At 26.7% G+C, this 17,044-nt stretch overlaps 2 protein-coding genes across 3 annotated transcripts in view; one reads left to right on the top strand and one right to left on the bottom strand.

Annotated features, from left to right (window-relative positions):
- The window catches only part of LOC132922453 (integrin alpha-PS2-like), a 69,438-nt gene extending 64,748 nt beyond the window's left edge, over positions 1-4,690 (bottom strand). For both annotated transcript variants that reach the window (XM_060985988.1, XM_060985989.1), the window contains exon 1: positions 4,290-4,690. The gene's annotated coding sequence lies outside the window, so the exon portion shown is untranslated. The remainder of the gene's footprint in view (positions 1-4,289) is intronic.
- A 6,341-nt stretch (positions 4,691-11,031) lies between these two features.
- Positions 11,032-16,029, top strand: LOC132922533 (sodium channel protein Nach-like). Its single transcript, XM_060986102.1, has 10 exons — positions 11,032-11,304; positions 12,399-12,593; positions 13,054-13,207; positions 13,341-13,474; positions 13,581-13,668; positions 13,970-14,124; positions 14,919-15,049; positions 15,129-15,294; positions 15,349-15,446; positions 15,866-16,029. Exons 1-10 carry the CDS (start codon positions 11,222-11,224, stop codon positions 16,015-16,017), a joined length of 1,356 nt encoding a protein of 451 aa, XP_060842085.1. The 5' UTR covers positions 11,032-11,221; the 3' UTR covers positions 16,018-16,029.
- The last annotated feature ends 1,015 nt before the right edge of the window (positions 16,030-17,044 follow it).

Raw genomic sequence — 17,044 nt, 5'->3', positions numbered from 1 at the left:
AATGTAGGTAGCCCACTAACGTTTTTATTCGATTGAAATGATACATTATCTATCGGCAAACCTCATAAAATTTCCGTGAAATAATTGAATGAAAATACGTTAGACCGAAAACGTAAAAGTTATTTAATACATCTTCACTTAATTTTTATCAGTTATCAACAATCATAAACGTAATATTTATAATATAACAATATAACGCGTGTATTATTATATGTTAAACTATAATATCAATAATAAAAGTGTATTTATAGTCATGTTATGAGAATGCCCGTTGTGTACCTATATATCAATAAATCGGAAAACATGGATGTCGTATAATTAAATAACAATTGAAAAAATATCGATATTTTATATTTTCAGTGGCAATATTCTATTCGCTCATCACCACAACTATTATCTCAATCACGGATTGAATTACTCGAGCATATCGACCGTTGGTGGTCATATTCAAGTGACAATAAATCAATTTGAGATTTTTTAGGTACCTGTATGGCTGTATGTATCCGAACGACCGTAAGCGGGTGATGTACTCGATAAGAAGCTCCATACTTAACATTTGACCTAATCGTGACCAACACAATATTAACCCGATCGGTGGACCTATCCGGCGCACATGCGGTGTATAGACGCGAAGCGCGAGGTCGGGTATTTCTCTACACTCGATATCTATGTGACTATGTATTTTACTTCGACACTACGGTATATTATATTATTTAGCTGTGTAATGTTTATAAGTTTTCTAAACGTAAATCATCGGTTTGTTTTTTATTAATTCAAGAATGTTTAGAATATTTTAACTAACTGGAGTAGAACAAAGTTGTTTTGAGATTAAAAATGTAAGTAGACAGTAGTCAGATAATTATATAATGAACATATTATACGTTTAAATTCCTTATTATTAATAGGTAGTTATATTGGTACATACACTTAACAAGTATCTTGTTATGTATTTATAATAATTAATAATGAATAATTATAAAATAATACTATATATAGGACGTCTACTATGCGCAATCGACATGATTAATAAAAATTAAATTTATAATAAGTAGGTAGACATAGCTACTTTGCGCTAGTTGATTAATTTATTATAATTAATATAAATAATATGTATAGGTCCGGTTACCTACACTAAAGTTTAATTTTTGAAATTATTTCAAGAATCCCATATTTTTGTACCTATCATAGATTTTATTTTATAAAACTAATTCATTGCTGATGTACAGTAGTATATGTAGCTATTGAGCAATCTAAAGAGAATATGAAATATTCGTCGAAATATACGACGTTCTTATATCCATTTGAATTTTATTGACAATTACTAAGTAATGTGAGTATTTACTATTGAGTAATAAGAATTTATTGAATTTTTTTGTAATTTATTTACATAATTACACAGCGAATACTAGATTTGGCACAGTCAAATTATTATACATAAGCTAAAGATAAAATTACATTCATTTTATATTATTTAAAAATTATTATGGCCTTTCGTATGAAGTTAAAAATATTTTATTCTAACATAATTTGTTAATTATTTTTATACTTCCATCATAGTTGGTATCCACATGTTTTCTTATTAAAAAAAATCCGTATGTGTACGTAAATTTAGTTTTTAATTAAAAAAATACTTTTCTAACGAATTTTTTATTTAAATGATTCATTTAACTTTATAATATAATTAGATTAAAAAAGTGTAAGAATATTAATATTTATTGAAAGTATATGCTACTTAATAACATCAAATCAGTACCTACTCTACAGTATAGAATTAGTTACAGTAACGTAGGAGTGTGCACTAACCTATTTATACCAATGATCTATTCATGCATCAATTTTATGGCAAAGATGACAAACCCACTAGACACTAAAAGAAAAACATTAAAAATGGTATTTAAATAGTACAGATATTCAAGAAATATGATTTGTAAACAATTCATATCAATAATGAATTAAAACTATTTAATATTTTAACATTATATATAGATCACATTATTTACTTATTAGATACACATATCATATCATATATAAAATACTTTAAAAATGTATAATGAGTAGATTTAATAGGCCTCGATAAGTTGACATAGTTGTAAATAAAAACGTAATTTAGAATTGTTGACCCAACTAAAGGTTAATATTAGTATAATATACTAGAAATGTATCACGTTCCATAGTTTATTCAAAATTTCTAATTGAAAAAAAAAATTATTAATAATAATTTTCAAATGAAGACCAATTAGGTGTTCACAATAATAGGAAAAATGACCAAAAACAGGTTTTAATTACACTATTTACGAAGTTTGAACTATATTTAAGTGACGATCGTGAGAAACGAAATTATAAAAAAAAGGTCGAACATAAATATATTGTTTAATACAAGTTCCGTGCAAAAAATAAAATGGTTGTAAGGTTGCACATAAGAAAATAGGAAATGCGTGCGCCGGGCGTTGGATAACTTCCGGAAAAAAGTCGGTCAGCGTTATAAATTTACGTGTAGGTATCTATATTATACAACTACGCACTTCCGTTCTCGTAGTCTTTTGTTTGACTAATGGGTTATGAGTTTATGACTATTAAAGTATTATAGTAATGTCGATAATGTACCTTTTATTTATATTAGATTAGTATGTATTATATTCAAATCGATTCTGATCGCCACCCGGGGGACTTATCATCATCTGGGATGTATACTGCGAGTATACGTATGACTAATACTTTAATGAGTATTATCGAGGTGTGGAATGGTCTTTTAATTCGTTATTTGTACATTTTGCACACGGTTTTTCGTATTCATCGTTATATGTTATGAAAATGAATTACCTATTTATTATTTAATAAATTATTACAGATTGAATTACGTACCCATATAACAATAAAACGATATAACACTTTGTGTAAAATAATAACTATTGTCTCTTTAAATATATGTATTATGTAGTTATTTATGTATATTATATAATATTTAAGTATTCGGTTTTCGGTCTCGAAGACGTAAATAGACTATTATAACATTATTATACAGTGTATATCTCTAAATGTAATTTTTCTACCAATGATTAGAATATCAACCGAAAACGTCTTGACGTAATTGTCAGCGATTAAGGCGCCTGCCGCGGCGTACCTTCACACATAATCGACGCCGAGAAAATGACTTCATCCCGTGACGGAGCACGATGAGGTGCAAGGCTGTTATAGGTACATAAAATTCGAGTTTTTGTGTGACGGATGACGAATAACCCATATAAATTAAAAGAAACCGCCCACGGAAATTTTTTACCAATGAACTTTTTCTTGAGTAAATCACAGTATAATATTACATATTTTGGTGCACATTTGGGTATGATAATATCCACGCAACAAACCCGTAATTAATAAAAATACTTTAACGAATGTGTCAAATAACGTACGTACGTTGCTACAAAATGCATAGGTACTTAATGGTTTTAAACATTTAAGTCAAAAAGTAAACAAAGGAAGTAATTTTTTTTATATATATTCATAATTATTTATTTTTAATTTTTCTTTATTATTCTGGTTTTTTTGATTTTTTGTGATATAAGTGTACAACTACGAAGACAATCTGTGTAAATATTTAATTATAGTGTATTAAATTGATAAATAAAAACTGCTTTAGAATTTCGTATTCCAGTGATATTATTGACGATTCGAAAAAATAATCCAAATATTTTAAAAATACAAAATATTATATTTAAATTTAATGTATCAATATGCAAATTACTTACACACAAACTGTTAAGAAATTCTATAATGTTCCACTGATCCACAATAATATGCCAATTAAAAATAGTTAATAAGTATATTTTCATTATTTCTATTAAAATAATTTTTTCTTATCTAACTCTTTTTTTCCGTTCATAAAAAAATGCAGGTGTTTTTAAATTTTTATATTATTAAAAAATAATAAGTGTAGATTTAAAAAAAAATTAGATACCATTACATAATACAAGTTTATAATATACCTATTAGACACAGACATATTATTATAATACGCCGAGCGCGACAATTTCAATATATTTTTCTTATAAATCCGTTAAATAAGTTTGCAAACCCATTTTGTATTGATTTGAAAAATAGCCTCCAAATCCTCAGAAAGTTTAAGCTACGTGTAGATTTAGCCACATCGATAAAAAAAAAAATATATGGTAGTCGCTATATTATAAAGTGCAGTTTTGACAAAAATTAACGTAAATCAAGTGGAACTGCAATACGCGAATCAATCATGTCCGAATTTATACTTATCTATATTAATATTATACATGTAGACCTACTTTGCAGATTGGGTCGGAAGACAACGACCACGGCGAACAAGATAAGATTTCGATCTTGCACTTTTCGCGTCTTTTCACGTTCGTCGAGGGTGAAAAACAATTAAAAAAAATTTTCACTGGACTCGGAACGTGGTCGCGGACACCTCGGGTAAGAATGCGTTTTATTAATATTATTTATGATAATAATAAAAATTAACAATTACGACGATACGTACACGCACGGCGCACGCGGTTACGGTTTATAATTAAACACTCGATTATTATTATAATAATATATTGAATTTTGGCGCGCGATGCAACACACGAGTTAAAACTGGCGGGCTGTTCGCCGCGGTACCGGGGACACGGGACGTGTGATACGCGCGTGTTCTCCTACTCTACGGACGCCGGCACACCAAAGACTGAAGACGGCAGCGGCGACGATGCGTACCGACAGAGCGCACATCCAAAATAATATTATACGTTCCCCCCTCCTCCCATCAACCGTTGGATCACGTCGTTCGTTTGATTTTCATTTTCCGTCGTTTTCAACATAATGTTATTGTAATTAATTGATGAACTGTCGTGTGACCGTAAAGATAAACAATTAATTGATTTATGACGACAACTTGCGAGAATCCCGGAGGTGTACCCCGAGGTAAACATTTTAGAAATATCGAAATTTGCCATTTTTCAATATTGCGGTAGTACTTTTCGTACATTAATCTCGTACTTTTCGATTTTATTTTGTGTACTGCACTATGTGACGACACTGGGTAAGTGTATCGATTATGCGAAGTTCAGGTTTAAAAAATATCGGTTATCTAAATAAGGTATAACATTATGTTGGTCAAGGAGAGAAAATTAAATTAAAGTACTAAACAATAAACTCAATAATTCCTTGCAATAGATTATCGGACGGCATATCATTTTTTACTTTTCTACGGGCGTTTTATGTTCTGTTATGCAGATTGCACATAACCTCCATAAAACGCACGACGTAAGTTCATAATTATCATGTATTTCGATATTCTTATTTCATTTTATATGGATTTAAACGGATATAAAACTTTAACGAGTAACGAACAATCATCATAATATTTTCCTACGCGAAAAAAGTTTTTGAATTTGAATGCGTCATTCTCTATGAAAACCACTAACCACTCGTCCTTATATTATACACCACGCGAATAAAAATAGGTAATATATTTTGATTGTGAAAAAAGCAATTTATATTGTAATTAAGTAATAAGTACTTATCTGTAGATTGAAAATTATCAATATTACACTAATTAATAATTATTATAAAATTTTAAATTATAAAAATTTTTTTCTTTCTTTTAATTAACACATAAATCTAAATAATATAACAAACACAAACAGTGGTAATAGGTAAGTAGTTAAGTATATTAATTTTTTTAATGTTTTGTAATTCATTTTTCGTAGTATCACAATATTTTACATATTTTATTCAAATTAATAAAATCAATGTTTTTCGCCGTCTTGTGCACATGCAAGATGTTATATTTAAACGAGTGTTGTATTGCCTATTCGCCAAAAAGTAAGGTTACACTGTTAAAAGTATTTATTATAAATTCCCAAACTACGAAAAAAAAATTAAATATAAAAAAGATAAAAAGTAGATAACTACTCTACTACTCTACTGTACAGTAAGTATCGAGTGTACCTATTCAATGAGTAAATCACAGTAATGTAAGTGTTACATTTGAATTCATGGATAAATCACTGCATACAAAAAACGATTCTAAGCGAAGACGATTTGTCGACATATTACTTAGTATATTTTATGATATATTTATATGAAGTGATCTATTTAACGTAAGACGCTCATTATTTTAAAGAAATTCTCTAATTTTTCTTTCACATTATCTTAAGCTGTCGAAAAACAATAGTATAAAGCCCGTACATGGTAAGCAGAATATTACCTACTCACCGGATTTTCTCAGATCCACTGTAGTCTTATGATCGCTGTAGTCACCAAATCGTCCGAATCGTCGTCCCGTTCTAATCCTGTATCGGACACTATTCGGGACCTGTGACGGCTCTAAGTCGGCCAGCTCAGCCGACCGTCCTTATAATATCTGTACTTGGACAATGACAATTACCGTTAAGGTCGAAAATAGACGTCGGACAGACAGTCGTCGTAACGCGGACATCGTGTATTCGTGTGCGACAGCTTTCCATCAGTTATAGGCCATGTGATTTATGATTGTGGACACATCTATCGAAAATCAACCTCCGAAACATTCACAAAGTCCCCGAAAAACTGTCATTGGTCTTCTTCGAGCGTGTCAACACGATTTGGCGCGCTGCTTTATTTTGGAAAACGGTGTTACCAGAATGTGAATGACTTATTGCGGTCGCTGGGATATTTTTGTCATAATATGGACGGCTGATAAATTGAAATTATAAACCCTATTAAATCGGATTTTTATCTTGTGTGTCCGGTGTCGCAAGTAATATGAATTACAAGCTAATCGGTACTGTGTCAACCCAAATTGTTTTTCTTCATACAAAATATTATAACAGTTATTTTCTGTTTTTTCTTAATACAATTTGTGGCTTAATTATTATTATGGTTTTTTATGAACTTCGCAAAATGTTGTGTTTGTATATCCAACGACCAACATTATGCAATAGTTATTTCACATAATGTTTTAAAGTCTGTTAACTTATATAGAAGCTATGTGTATTTAGTGTACAAGATAAGTAAGAATATTTTTTTAAACTAGACAATGGATTATTGTATATGTACCTGAACACTTTTCTATTTTATTATAATACACACACACATCCACATATATGATATATTATAATGTATTTATATATCCCAGACATTTGTGTGATCTATATTAATCGTTTATTTTTGATTACTTACATTTAACAAAATGTATAATATAAATAATATAATAATCCTTATAGAATATATTTCTCAATTATATAAAAAAGAACCCTCATTAATTGGTGAATGATAAATTTTGATTATTTTATTATTATTAATACTATAAATCATAATAATTATTGACATGTCTTATAACAGATATTTATTTTCTAGCTCATATATAGTCACATGATGAAATACGTATATAGTGAGTAATAACTCAATTTAATACATTATACAGGTATATACAGGATGTCCCGTGAGGATTTACCCAATGTGATACCTCTTGAAATAATAGAGATTTACATAATTTTGGTTTTTTAATAAGATTCACAGGGACAATAACTACAAATAGGCATTTCATGTTTTAATTTATATTAATGTTTTGGTAAAAACTTAAAAAATATATTTTTTTATGTAATTATTTTCAAAAAATTGAAGATAGCCATTTTGTAGAGATTATTTTTCTGAAAATATTGACGTTTCAAAATTTTAATTTCATTAATCTCCTGATTTTTACTATTTTTTCTAGTTTCTAGAAGCCGGCCGATTAGTTCGCCGACCACACGAATACGCGCGTCATTGCTTGATGCAATAATACTACTAACGTATTAAATAATTCGCATATTTTTTGAAACTAGAAAAAATATTAAAAATCAGGAGATTAATGAAATTAAAATTTTGAAACGTCAATATTTTCAGAAAAATAATCTCTACAAAATGGCTATCTTCAATTTTTTTGAAAATAATTATACATAAAAATATATTTTTTAAGTTTTTTACCAAAACATATTAATATAAATTAAAACATGAAATATTTGTAGTTCTTGTACCTGTGAATCTTATTAAAAAACCAGAATAATTATTATGATATCTCCATTATTTCAAGAGATATTGCAATGGGTAAATCCTCACGGGACATTCTGTATAATATGGTTAATATAAACATTTAATATTTTGTATTTTTTGTGAGTAGGCATTCATTAACCGATATTATTTTATTTGTTTTTCAATGTTATATTGTACCGGTCCAATTATCCACGGATTCATTAATGTAATTATAATAACGAATACCTATAACAAAACATTTTCGTTCGAACACAACATATATATATTTATCATATAACGAGATTGTAAACAAACCGTTTGCTTTATAATGTGTACAATGTACAAGCTACAGACATATAAATAGTATAATAGGTACATATGTGAGTATAAAATATATAAATCTGGGAGAAAGTTCACCGGGGGGCACTAAGTATACGTAAACGTACTCATGTGTATAATATAGTTATCGTGAGTATATTATACACGTTTAGGTAAGTTATTGTATGTATAACTATAAAATTAAAAATATTGTGTTTGTTTAATTGGTGTACTTACTCACTGCTGCAACCGACAGCCCCTTCGAGTCGCGTTATATTATTACGGTGCGCTTTTTTTATTTTAATACACAAAAACGTGTTTAATATATAATACGTTTTGTACAGAGAGTCGAAAGATAGGTATTACGCACAAATGGGTCGTGACTATGTAGAAACCGACGAATCTAATATTAAAGATAATACATTATTACATGATTTAATAGTACGTTATTGAAGATTTTCCAATTATAAGTATACTCTTTAGGTATATATAGGGCTTACATTGTAGGCATAAAGTATAATACCAATTACTAGCTATAGGTATTATTCATAGTGTTCATGTATTATTGGCCCAACTAGAAACATTTTTTTTTTTTGAAGAGGTAGAGGTGTAGCCCAACAACCCCATAAATAAATTTGTGAAATCAGAGACGTATAGAACTACTATACGGTTTTTACCCCTATAATTCCTTTTAACAGATTTTTCTATACATAACTATTAACTATAGATAAAAATAAATCAGAATAATCAGATGATTCAGATGGTAATTATATAATCATATTAAATTATTAAAATAATATTAATTGTATGACCTTAACATTTAACAGTTATAGTTAAAATACAATATACATCATGATTCTTTTTAAAGTATACAATATTGTTTTTTCAAAAAGTATTATCGTTTTTGTAAATATTTTATTTAATTTTTTTTTTAAGTTATTAGTTTATTACAAAACAACATTTTTGATGTGATTTTTTTTATTAGCGTTATCTTTTTATATTTTTTTTAATGATACCATAAATTTTTTTATTTCATATTCCGCAACGATAGAAGTATATTTTTCTGAGAATTACATTATTACAATACAAACAATTTTAGTTTTGAACGATTATTATTTAGGAGTTTATTTCATTTATTTCAACATTGTACAGTTTTTATAAAAAATTGTATAATTCTAAGGTAATATTTAGTGTTAATTATGGCTTATTTCACTTAACATTTTCTAGAAAAATATAGATTTCATGAAAGCAATTTAGTAGATGTAAAAAAGATGAAAAAGTCTATCGATATCCAACATTATATATTAAAAGTAGCATATTATTTGTGTCACGTAACTTACCATTATTATTAATGTTAAAACTATTTTTTTCATAAATTAATAATTAATAAAATTGATATAACTTGTTTTTTTACTTATTATTATAGGGCCCGGATTTAAATCTACAATTTACCTAAAACAATTTTGATTATAAATGTCAACGTTTCGTAATGTTAGATTCTATAGTTAATTGTTTTTTTGCATTTTTTTTCATATTTGATAGAATTTGCGTCTGTAAAGATACCTACTGTCGATTATAAATAACCCATTATAATAATGTATACATCTTTAAGTGATCGACATCGTTATCGAAAGTTGACAACAAATATTGGATTTTCTAGTGGTAAATTTGTTATTACCCAAACACGTCCACATTAGATATCAGTATATTATGTACACATATATTGAACAATACGTATTCGAAAACTTTAAATCGAATTTTATAATTTCATGCTAGGTAGTACTCGTCAAATAATAATAATTTTATATAAAACATAATACATCATTTATAATAAAATATTTAAACACGATTTCATTAAAATAATGTTATTTTGAATTTTAAAATAGTAATAATAATAATAATAATAATAAAATATAATACTTTAATTAATTTATAATACTTTTATACTTACACAATGTCATTAAAAATTTTATTTCGCATTTTTTTTTTTTTAAACATTTTTATACATAATATATTTATGTAATATTTTTTATCAAAACCGTAGTTTGTTAATTTGTAAAAAAATCATTTTGCATATTTATGATATAAATCTGCATATTTTATAGATTTTTATTCCATATAAAACCGGGCCACTACTTATTAAAAAAACAAAGATCATAATTTTTTTTATGTAAAACATGGTTTTTACCAGCATATTTTACCGCTCATTAAGTGTTTTTAAGAACATATTTCGTGATTTTATAATACTTATTAACTCCGGCCACTACAATAATAAGTAATATCAAACAAATAATTTAAAAAACTTAAAATCAAAAATAACAATTTCCTAGTTCCTAAGTTTGTTCAGAGGTGGAAATATACCCATAGGCGCAAATAGTGTTTGAAATTTTGGTGGGCAGTAGATCAAGTCAATACTGGATACATTTATAATGCTTTTAAATGATGACAAAACATCGTTAGTTTTTCGGTGGGGGGGGGGGGGGTGCTATAGTATATCTACAACACGATAAGGTACCTGCATGTCGTGTGACTTATTAATTATTATCACGTATACCATCATTTTTTTTCCTTTTTTTAGCGTGACTATTTTTCAAACTTGAATTACTGTTATTATTAGGTATATTAGGTATAGATACAGCACCGCGAACAGTATTGGTCTGGTTTACCGTACAATATCTATGCAATCTGCATATTTAATAAAGATCGTATCTATCAGTCTGATAGTATCAGGACCTCAAGTGAGTTAATATTTTTTTCAATAATAATATTATCTCGATGACGAACAACCGACAGGACTGATTTTAATATAGTAAGATCATATTATATATTATAATTTATAGATCTCACACCATAAATAACGATAAAACCGTCCTGACACAATACATTATAGGAAAATAGGAGCAATATGATTTTAAAAGAATTTGCCGATCAATCTACCATACACGGTCTTCACTATGTGAGCAACGTCAAAGGTCACTGGACGGAAAGGTGAGTATACCATATACTTATTGTTGTATACGTACTAACGTGAAACATATACATACTTTAAAATTTAAATAAACACAAACAAATTATAATTTCAATGGTATATCTTTATTCAAGCACATATAAATTCGTCCTCTGATAACAGTACTTTCCGTACCGTGACTTTCGGTAAGACTAAGAATCCCTTGTTCACATTCCGATAGATTTTCTCTTAAATATCTAATACATTTATTGTCTCCGTTAATTTGCTTCATTGACCTAAATTCTATAATTATTGTCTAGTATTTATGTTGTTTATTGTTTATTCTAATATGTGTCCTATTGGCATATACCACACTATATGTATACGCTACAGCCTATGAGTAGATTTAATGTAATATATTATTATGTATCAAAGGCCAAAATTGTATAAGAACTGAGAAGTAATGATAATATTGGTAGAAATATATAATCCTATATCCTTATAATTGAACAGATATAATATTACAGATTAGTTTTAAGATTTAATTGATATTTATTGGTATTATTGAATAATATTCTTGGTGTACGAGTACTAAGTATATAATATAAAATTATGAATAAAAGCCTGAAACGGTAAAAATGCTAAAAATCGAAAAATAATAAATTATTACCTTTTGGTACACCAATTTCATGCATATATACGTACATATACATTAAAAAAAAATTACTTTGTCATTATATTTTATTTACAATTTAATCTTCTGTCTAGAATTAATAATTCAAGTATACCTAGCCAAATTAGAGCTATTAAACAGATAATAAATTATATATTTCGTTTTTCTATCATAAACTTCATAATATACAAGATTAATCACCCTCATTCTGCCTTTTAATAGTGAATTTATTAAAACTATTTAAAACTTTTAAATATACTTAAGGGTCAAATTTTCAAATTAGTTTTTAACCATCTTGAATGTTCTGTAGAAATACCTACAAACTTTTTTGTTGATTGAGAATCATTTTTTCCACTTGTAATTATTTAACTATTTAAGTATTAACTGTTAAGGATAATAGTCCAATATTAATACAAATAATTTGATTCTTATCATAAAATAATAGAATTTTATTACAAACAGGTTGTTTTGGTTAATTTGTTGTATTCTGAGTTGGTTTGGTTCCGCGTTGTTGATGATGAACTCCTGGGAATCGTATCAGACGAACGCTATTAGTTTCGTAGTGGAAACCAGCTCGTTGGAGTTTCAAACGACTTTTCCTGCGGTCAGCGTATGCGAAAAGAATAACGTTGATAACATTGAGAAATTGGCAAACAAGTTAAATAGATTTTAATTTTCAACCGCTTCACCATTGATTATTTATTATTATCATATCCTATAGTACATGCAATAGTCAATAAGTATTAAGTATAATATAATAATAATATATTATTTATTTACAATAAATAGTTGTCGGTGCTTGACTACTTGGAAATAAAATATAATAGATGGCTTACAATTTTCGTTACTTTCTAACTAAATATTATAACTAATATAATCAGAATTTGCTATCCTTAACCAAAAATTATCATTATTATATCTTTAAACTCGTAATACAGACCAATATAATGTAATTATGTAAAAAAAAAACCGTAAAAAAGTGGTTACCGCATTATGCGACCTATAGTACGATTAACTATCTGAAAATGTAGTTGTACTACTCAATCGGGGTTGTCCTGAGTCAAGTACTGACAGTTGTACTAATTTTATTTAACAAAGTTATTGATATTGAGTTTAGGATTTTTGGTAACAATAGGAGTTTCAATTTGGACGAGATTGTAAAAGAGATAACTTACTTCGAAGGAAAAATTAATTCAAATAATATTAATGAATTTTGTATGACTGGACAATATAATTGCCCGAAAAATAATTTCAGTAAAATAGTTATGTCTGTGAGTGGTCGTTGTTTTTAAATAATTATTTGCACACGAATAACTAAACAAAAATTGTTATATCAATATATCATATTATACCTATAAGTATTTCGAATAGTTAATAAAATATATGTATTCAATTTTTATTCAGACGAGAAGTACTTGCGATGAAGTGTTTTTAAATTGCATTTGGAAAGACAATCGTGAGTTTGATTGTTGTAAGCATTTTGTTCTTACTGAAACAGAACTAGGAATTTGCTACACACTTACAATGGAAAACGAATCGTTAGTATGGCACATAATATGGCCATGTAAATATGTAGTTATAAATGAAAAACTAACATACCCATTAAAATATTGTAATTTTTAATGTACGAATTAATTATTACAGGCCAGATTCTGATGATTACATTAACATGTATTCAAACCGGGAAACTGGTCCAAGCAATTTACTCATAAAATTGTCATCGCCTAGTCAGGTGATTCAAATTTATATTATGCCAATTATAATGATTAATGACTGTTCATACCAACCAAATCGTTATACTAAAACATTGTAAAACTTAATACTTTATGCTATGCATTGTATTTACAAAATTTGAAAATACAGGGTTTTAATAATTATTATTATTGTATCTCTATTATTTTTGACATAGCCGTAGTTCTGGTATTAGTATGAGTTTTGCGAATCTAAATTTTAGTAAATACTTAAAAGTTAATCTATATCACCTTTATGTGTTTTACAATCATCTTATTCTTTAGTATGTACATTGTGCATAGGTTTTTATTCACTCAGTAGTAGACGTACCATATTATAATTCAATAAGTAATGACATTTTACCTGCCATGATGGGTATTTTTAATCGACATAAGTTTGTTATTAAAGACATTGAAAATGAAGACGAAGTCAAATTGGTTAGCATTACAAAACGCAGGTGAGAAAATTTTTCCTATGATATTTAATCACTATAACATCTATTTATAAGTATTTGAAAAACTTATAATAAACATACATTTTGCTACATTTAAAGTCGATAAATAAATATAATTTGTATAACAAATAAATTGATATAACTAAACTGTGGCATATTTGAAATAATTTTTCATGGGGGGGGGGGGGGGGCAAAATACGAAAATCTCTCAGCTGTTAAAATATAAGGAAATTTGAATACAATAGTTTATTTTTTTTTAATTGGTTAAGGTTTTAGATACTTGTTCAAACTTGTTCAATTATGATCCAAAATAAATGATCAGGAGTTTAAATTTTAATATAATATAGTCTGTCTATAGTCATAGGTAGTCACAAAATAATTATAATATAAACTCTATATCTCATTTTTCGTGACAGCAAAGATATAAAATGATCTCATCTATTTGAATGTCATGTCTATGAATATTTAATAAAGCCAATCCAACTAAGCGATCTTGTCCCATACTCGACCTCATTACCTCAATCAAGTTTCTAACCAAAGTTGAAAAAACAAGGCATTACAAAATAATGAAATTATCAACGCATGATAGGCGAATATGTACTATTTTATAGTCATAATACTCATAATAATGGAATTTAACTCATAATTACAGCTTCCGCAAGACAGTAAAAAAAAAAAAAAAAAAATACGCCATTGAACTATATTCATTTATTCATAAAAAAATATAATTTGATTTAATGATTTGTTATTTTAATAAAATGTGATAGTAATGTTACAATATTTTTATACAAGTTTAGATGCAGATTTCCATTAGAGAATGAACTAGTTGTCAGTTCAAAATACAGTTATAGTTCTTGCATTGTAGACTGTCGTCGTAGAAAGCAACTAGAGATGTGTAATTGTACTTCTCATTTAATGCCTAACAGTAGTATGTTTTCCTAAAAATAATATAAAATAAAAAAATATATAATTATAATAATAAACAAAATAATATGGAATTTTTATAGAAGCAAGTGAACAATGTGATATTAATGGACTTATGTGTTTAAATACACATTATGCAGAATTATCGGTGTTAAAAAGGAAGGAAAGTAAACGTCCGGGTTTAGAATGTCTTTGTGTACCCTCCTGTATTGAACCTGAAATAAATATTATAACAGTTGAATCATTTAAGTAAGTTTTCTTACAAATTTCAAAAACAAAACATTAAATTATTTAATTTTATAGAACTAATGAAAATGAATCAATTATACAATTAATGATGGACCATTTACCAGCAGAGCGGCTTAAACGAAATGTCGTTAGAGGAAGATTAGACATCTTAGGTAAAGGTGTTAAAATGTAGTTAAATCAAATGTTTAAGATTATTTTATTATATATCATTATGAACTAGGAAGTATGATAATTGTTAAATGATAAATGCTAGTATAGCCACAATAAAGAAATTTGAAACATAAATGCATTTTACTATTTAAATAAATAATTGATATTTAGTATTAACATTTCATTTTACCTAATTCGTGTATAGATCATTTAATGTACAATTATTTTCATTATTGATTAATGAATAGAATTTTTTGATTAAATTATTATCTAGCTTGACACTCGGCTTTATTTAACAGCTATTTAATTATCTTAATAAACCTTTTGTATGTCATAACTCCACAATATGTAAAAAAAAACGACAATAAATTAATGTTAACTTCTATTTTTCAAAATTTATTTATTAAGATGTATTTTACAGTTTCATTGGGAGGATCTTTTACATTATTTGTTGGAGCAAGCATATTAAGCTTTTTGGAAATTATTTACTTTTTCCTTATACGTATGCGCAATGTTAAAATTCCAAAATTAAAAAGATCTAATACGTCAAAATGTGAATTCAAGATAAAATAATAAATTAGTAGAATAATAGGTAAATAACAATCTATATTTCATTATAATATGTCTAACATTTATTTTATTTATTTAGGACAGAACAAAATTTAGATACACATATTTTATATTATTGAAGTCATATTATACAAAATACAAATGATTAAAATAACAAACAAAGAATGTTATTTATAAATATTACTAAAATATTAGTTAAATCAAATTTAATTAATTATTATATACTATACGCTTTATTCTGTAAATTATTTTATATAATTACTTATGTATTTAAGCATGCAAGTAAAATACGCTCAAGATGAGTCTCTAATGGTAACATTAAATAAGTTGGCATTTTAAGTATCTATATAAAACAAATAAAAAAAATATTACCAAATATAAGCTTATTAAATATATAAGTAATATTATAAACTTACTACAAATACTGATTTATCTTCATCAAATAATATTTCAAATTAAGGAATTTTTTCGAGTTATTGGTGGTATTTAATTTCTTTGTGTGATCTTATATTCATCGTTTTTGTTTTGATTACTTAATAAAATTTTATTTAAATAAAATATTATATTTTAGGAGTATATTTCAACATTTTCAGTTTTTAGAGCAAATTTTATAATTCTATGATAATATATAGTGTTTATATGGCATATTTAACTATACAATTTATAGAAAAATATAGATTTTATTGAAGCTATTTAGTAGATGCAAAAAAGATGGAAAAGTCTACCTACGAGTATATCCAACATTATTATGTTTTAAAAGTAGCATATAATGTGTGTCACTTATTTTACTACGATCGTTAATGTTAAACTATTTTTTTTTCATAAATTAATAATTGAATAACATTGATATAACTTGTTTTTATGCTTATGAAAAACAAAAATCATAATTTATTTCTATAAAACATTGTTTTTACTAATATATTTCGTGATTTTTTAATGTTTATTATTTATTAACTCCGACCAGTACACTAATAATAAGTAATATCAAACAAATAATTTAAAAAACTTAAAATCAAAAATGACGATTTCC

The sequence above is a fragment of the Rhopalosiphum padi genome, chromosome 2 (genome assembly GCF_020882245.1).
Source record: "Rhopalosiphum padi isolate XX-2018 chromosome 2, ASM2088224v1, whole genome shotgun sequence".
Classification (NCBI taxonomy): domain Eukaryota; kingdom Metazoa; phylum Arthropoda; class Insecta; order Hemiptera; family Aphididae; genus Rhopalosiphum; species Rhopalosiphum padi.
Note: the sequence above shows the minus strand (reverse complement) of the source record. Positions and strands in the feature narration are given on the sequence as shown.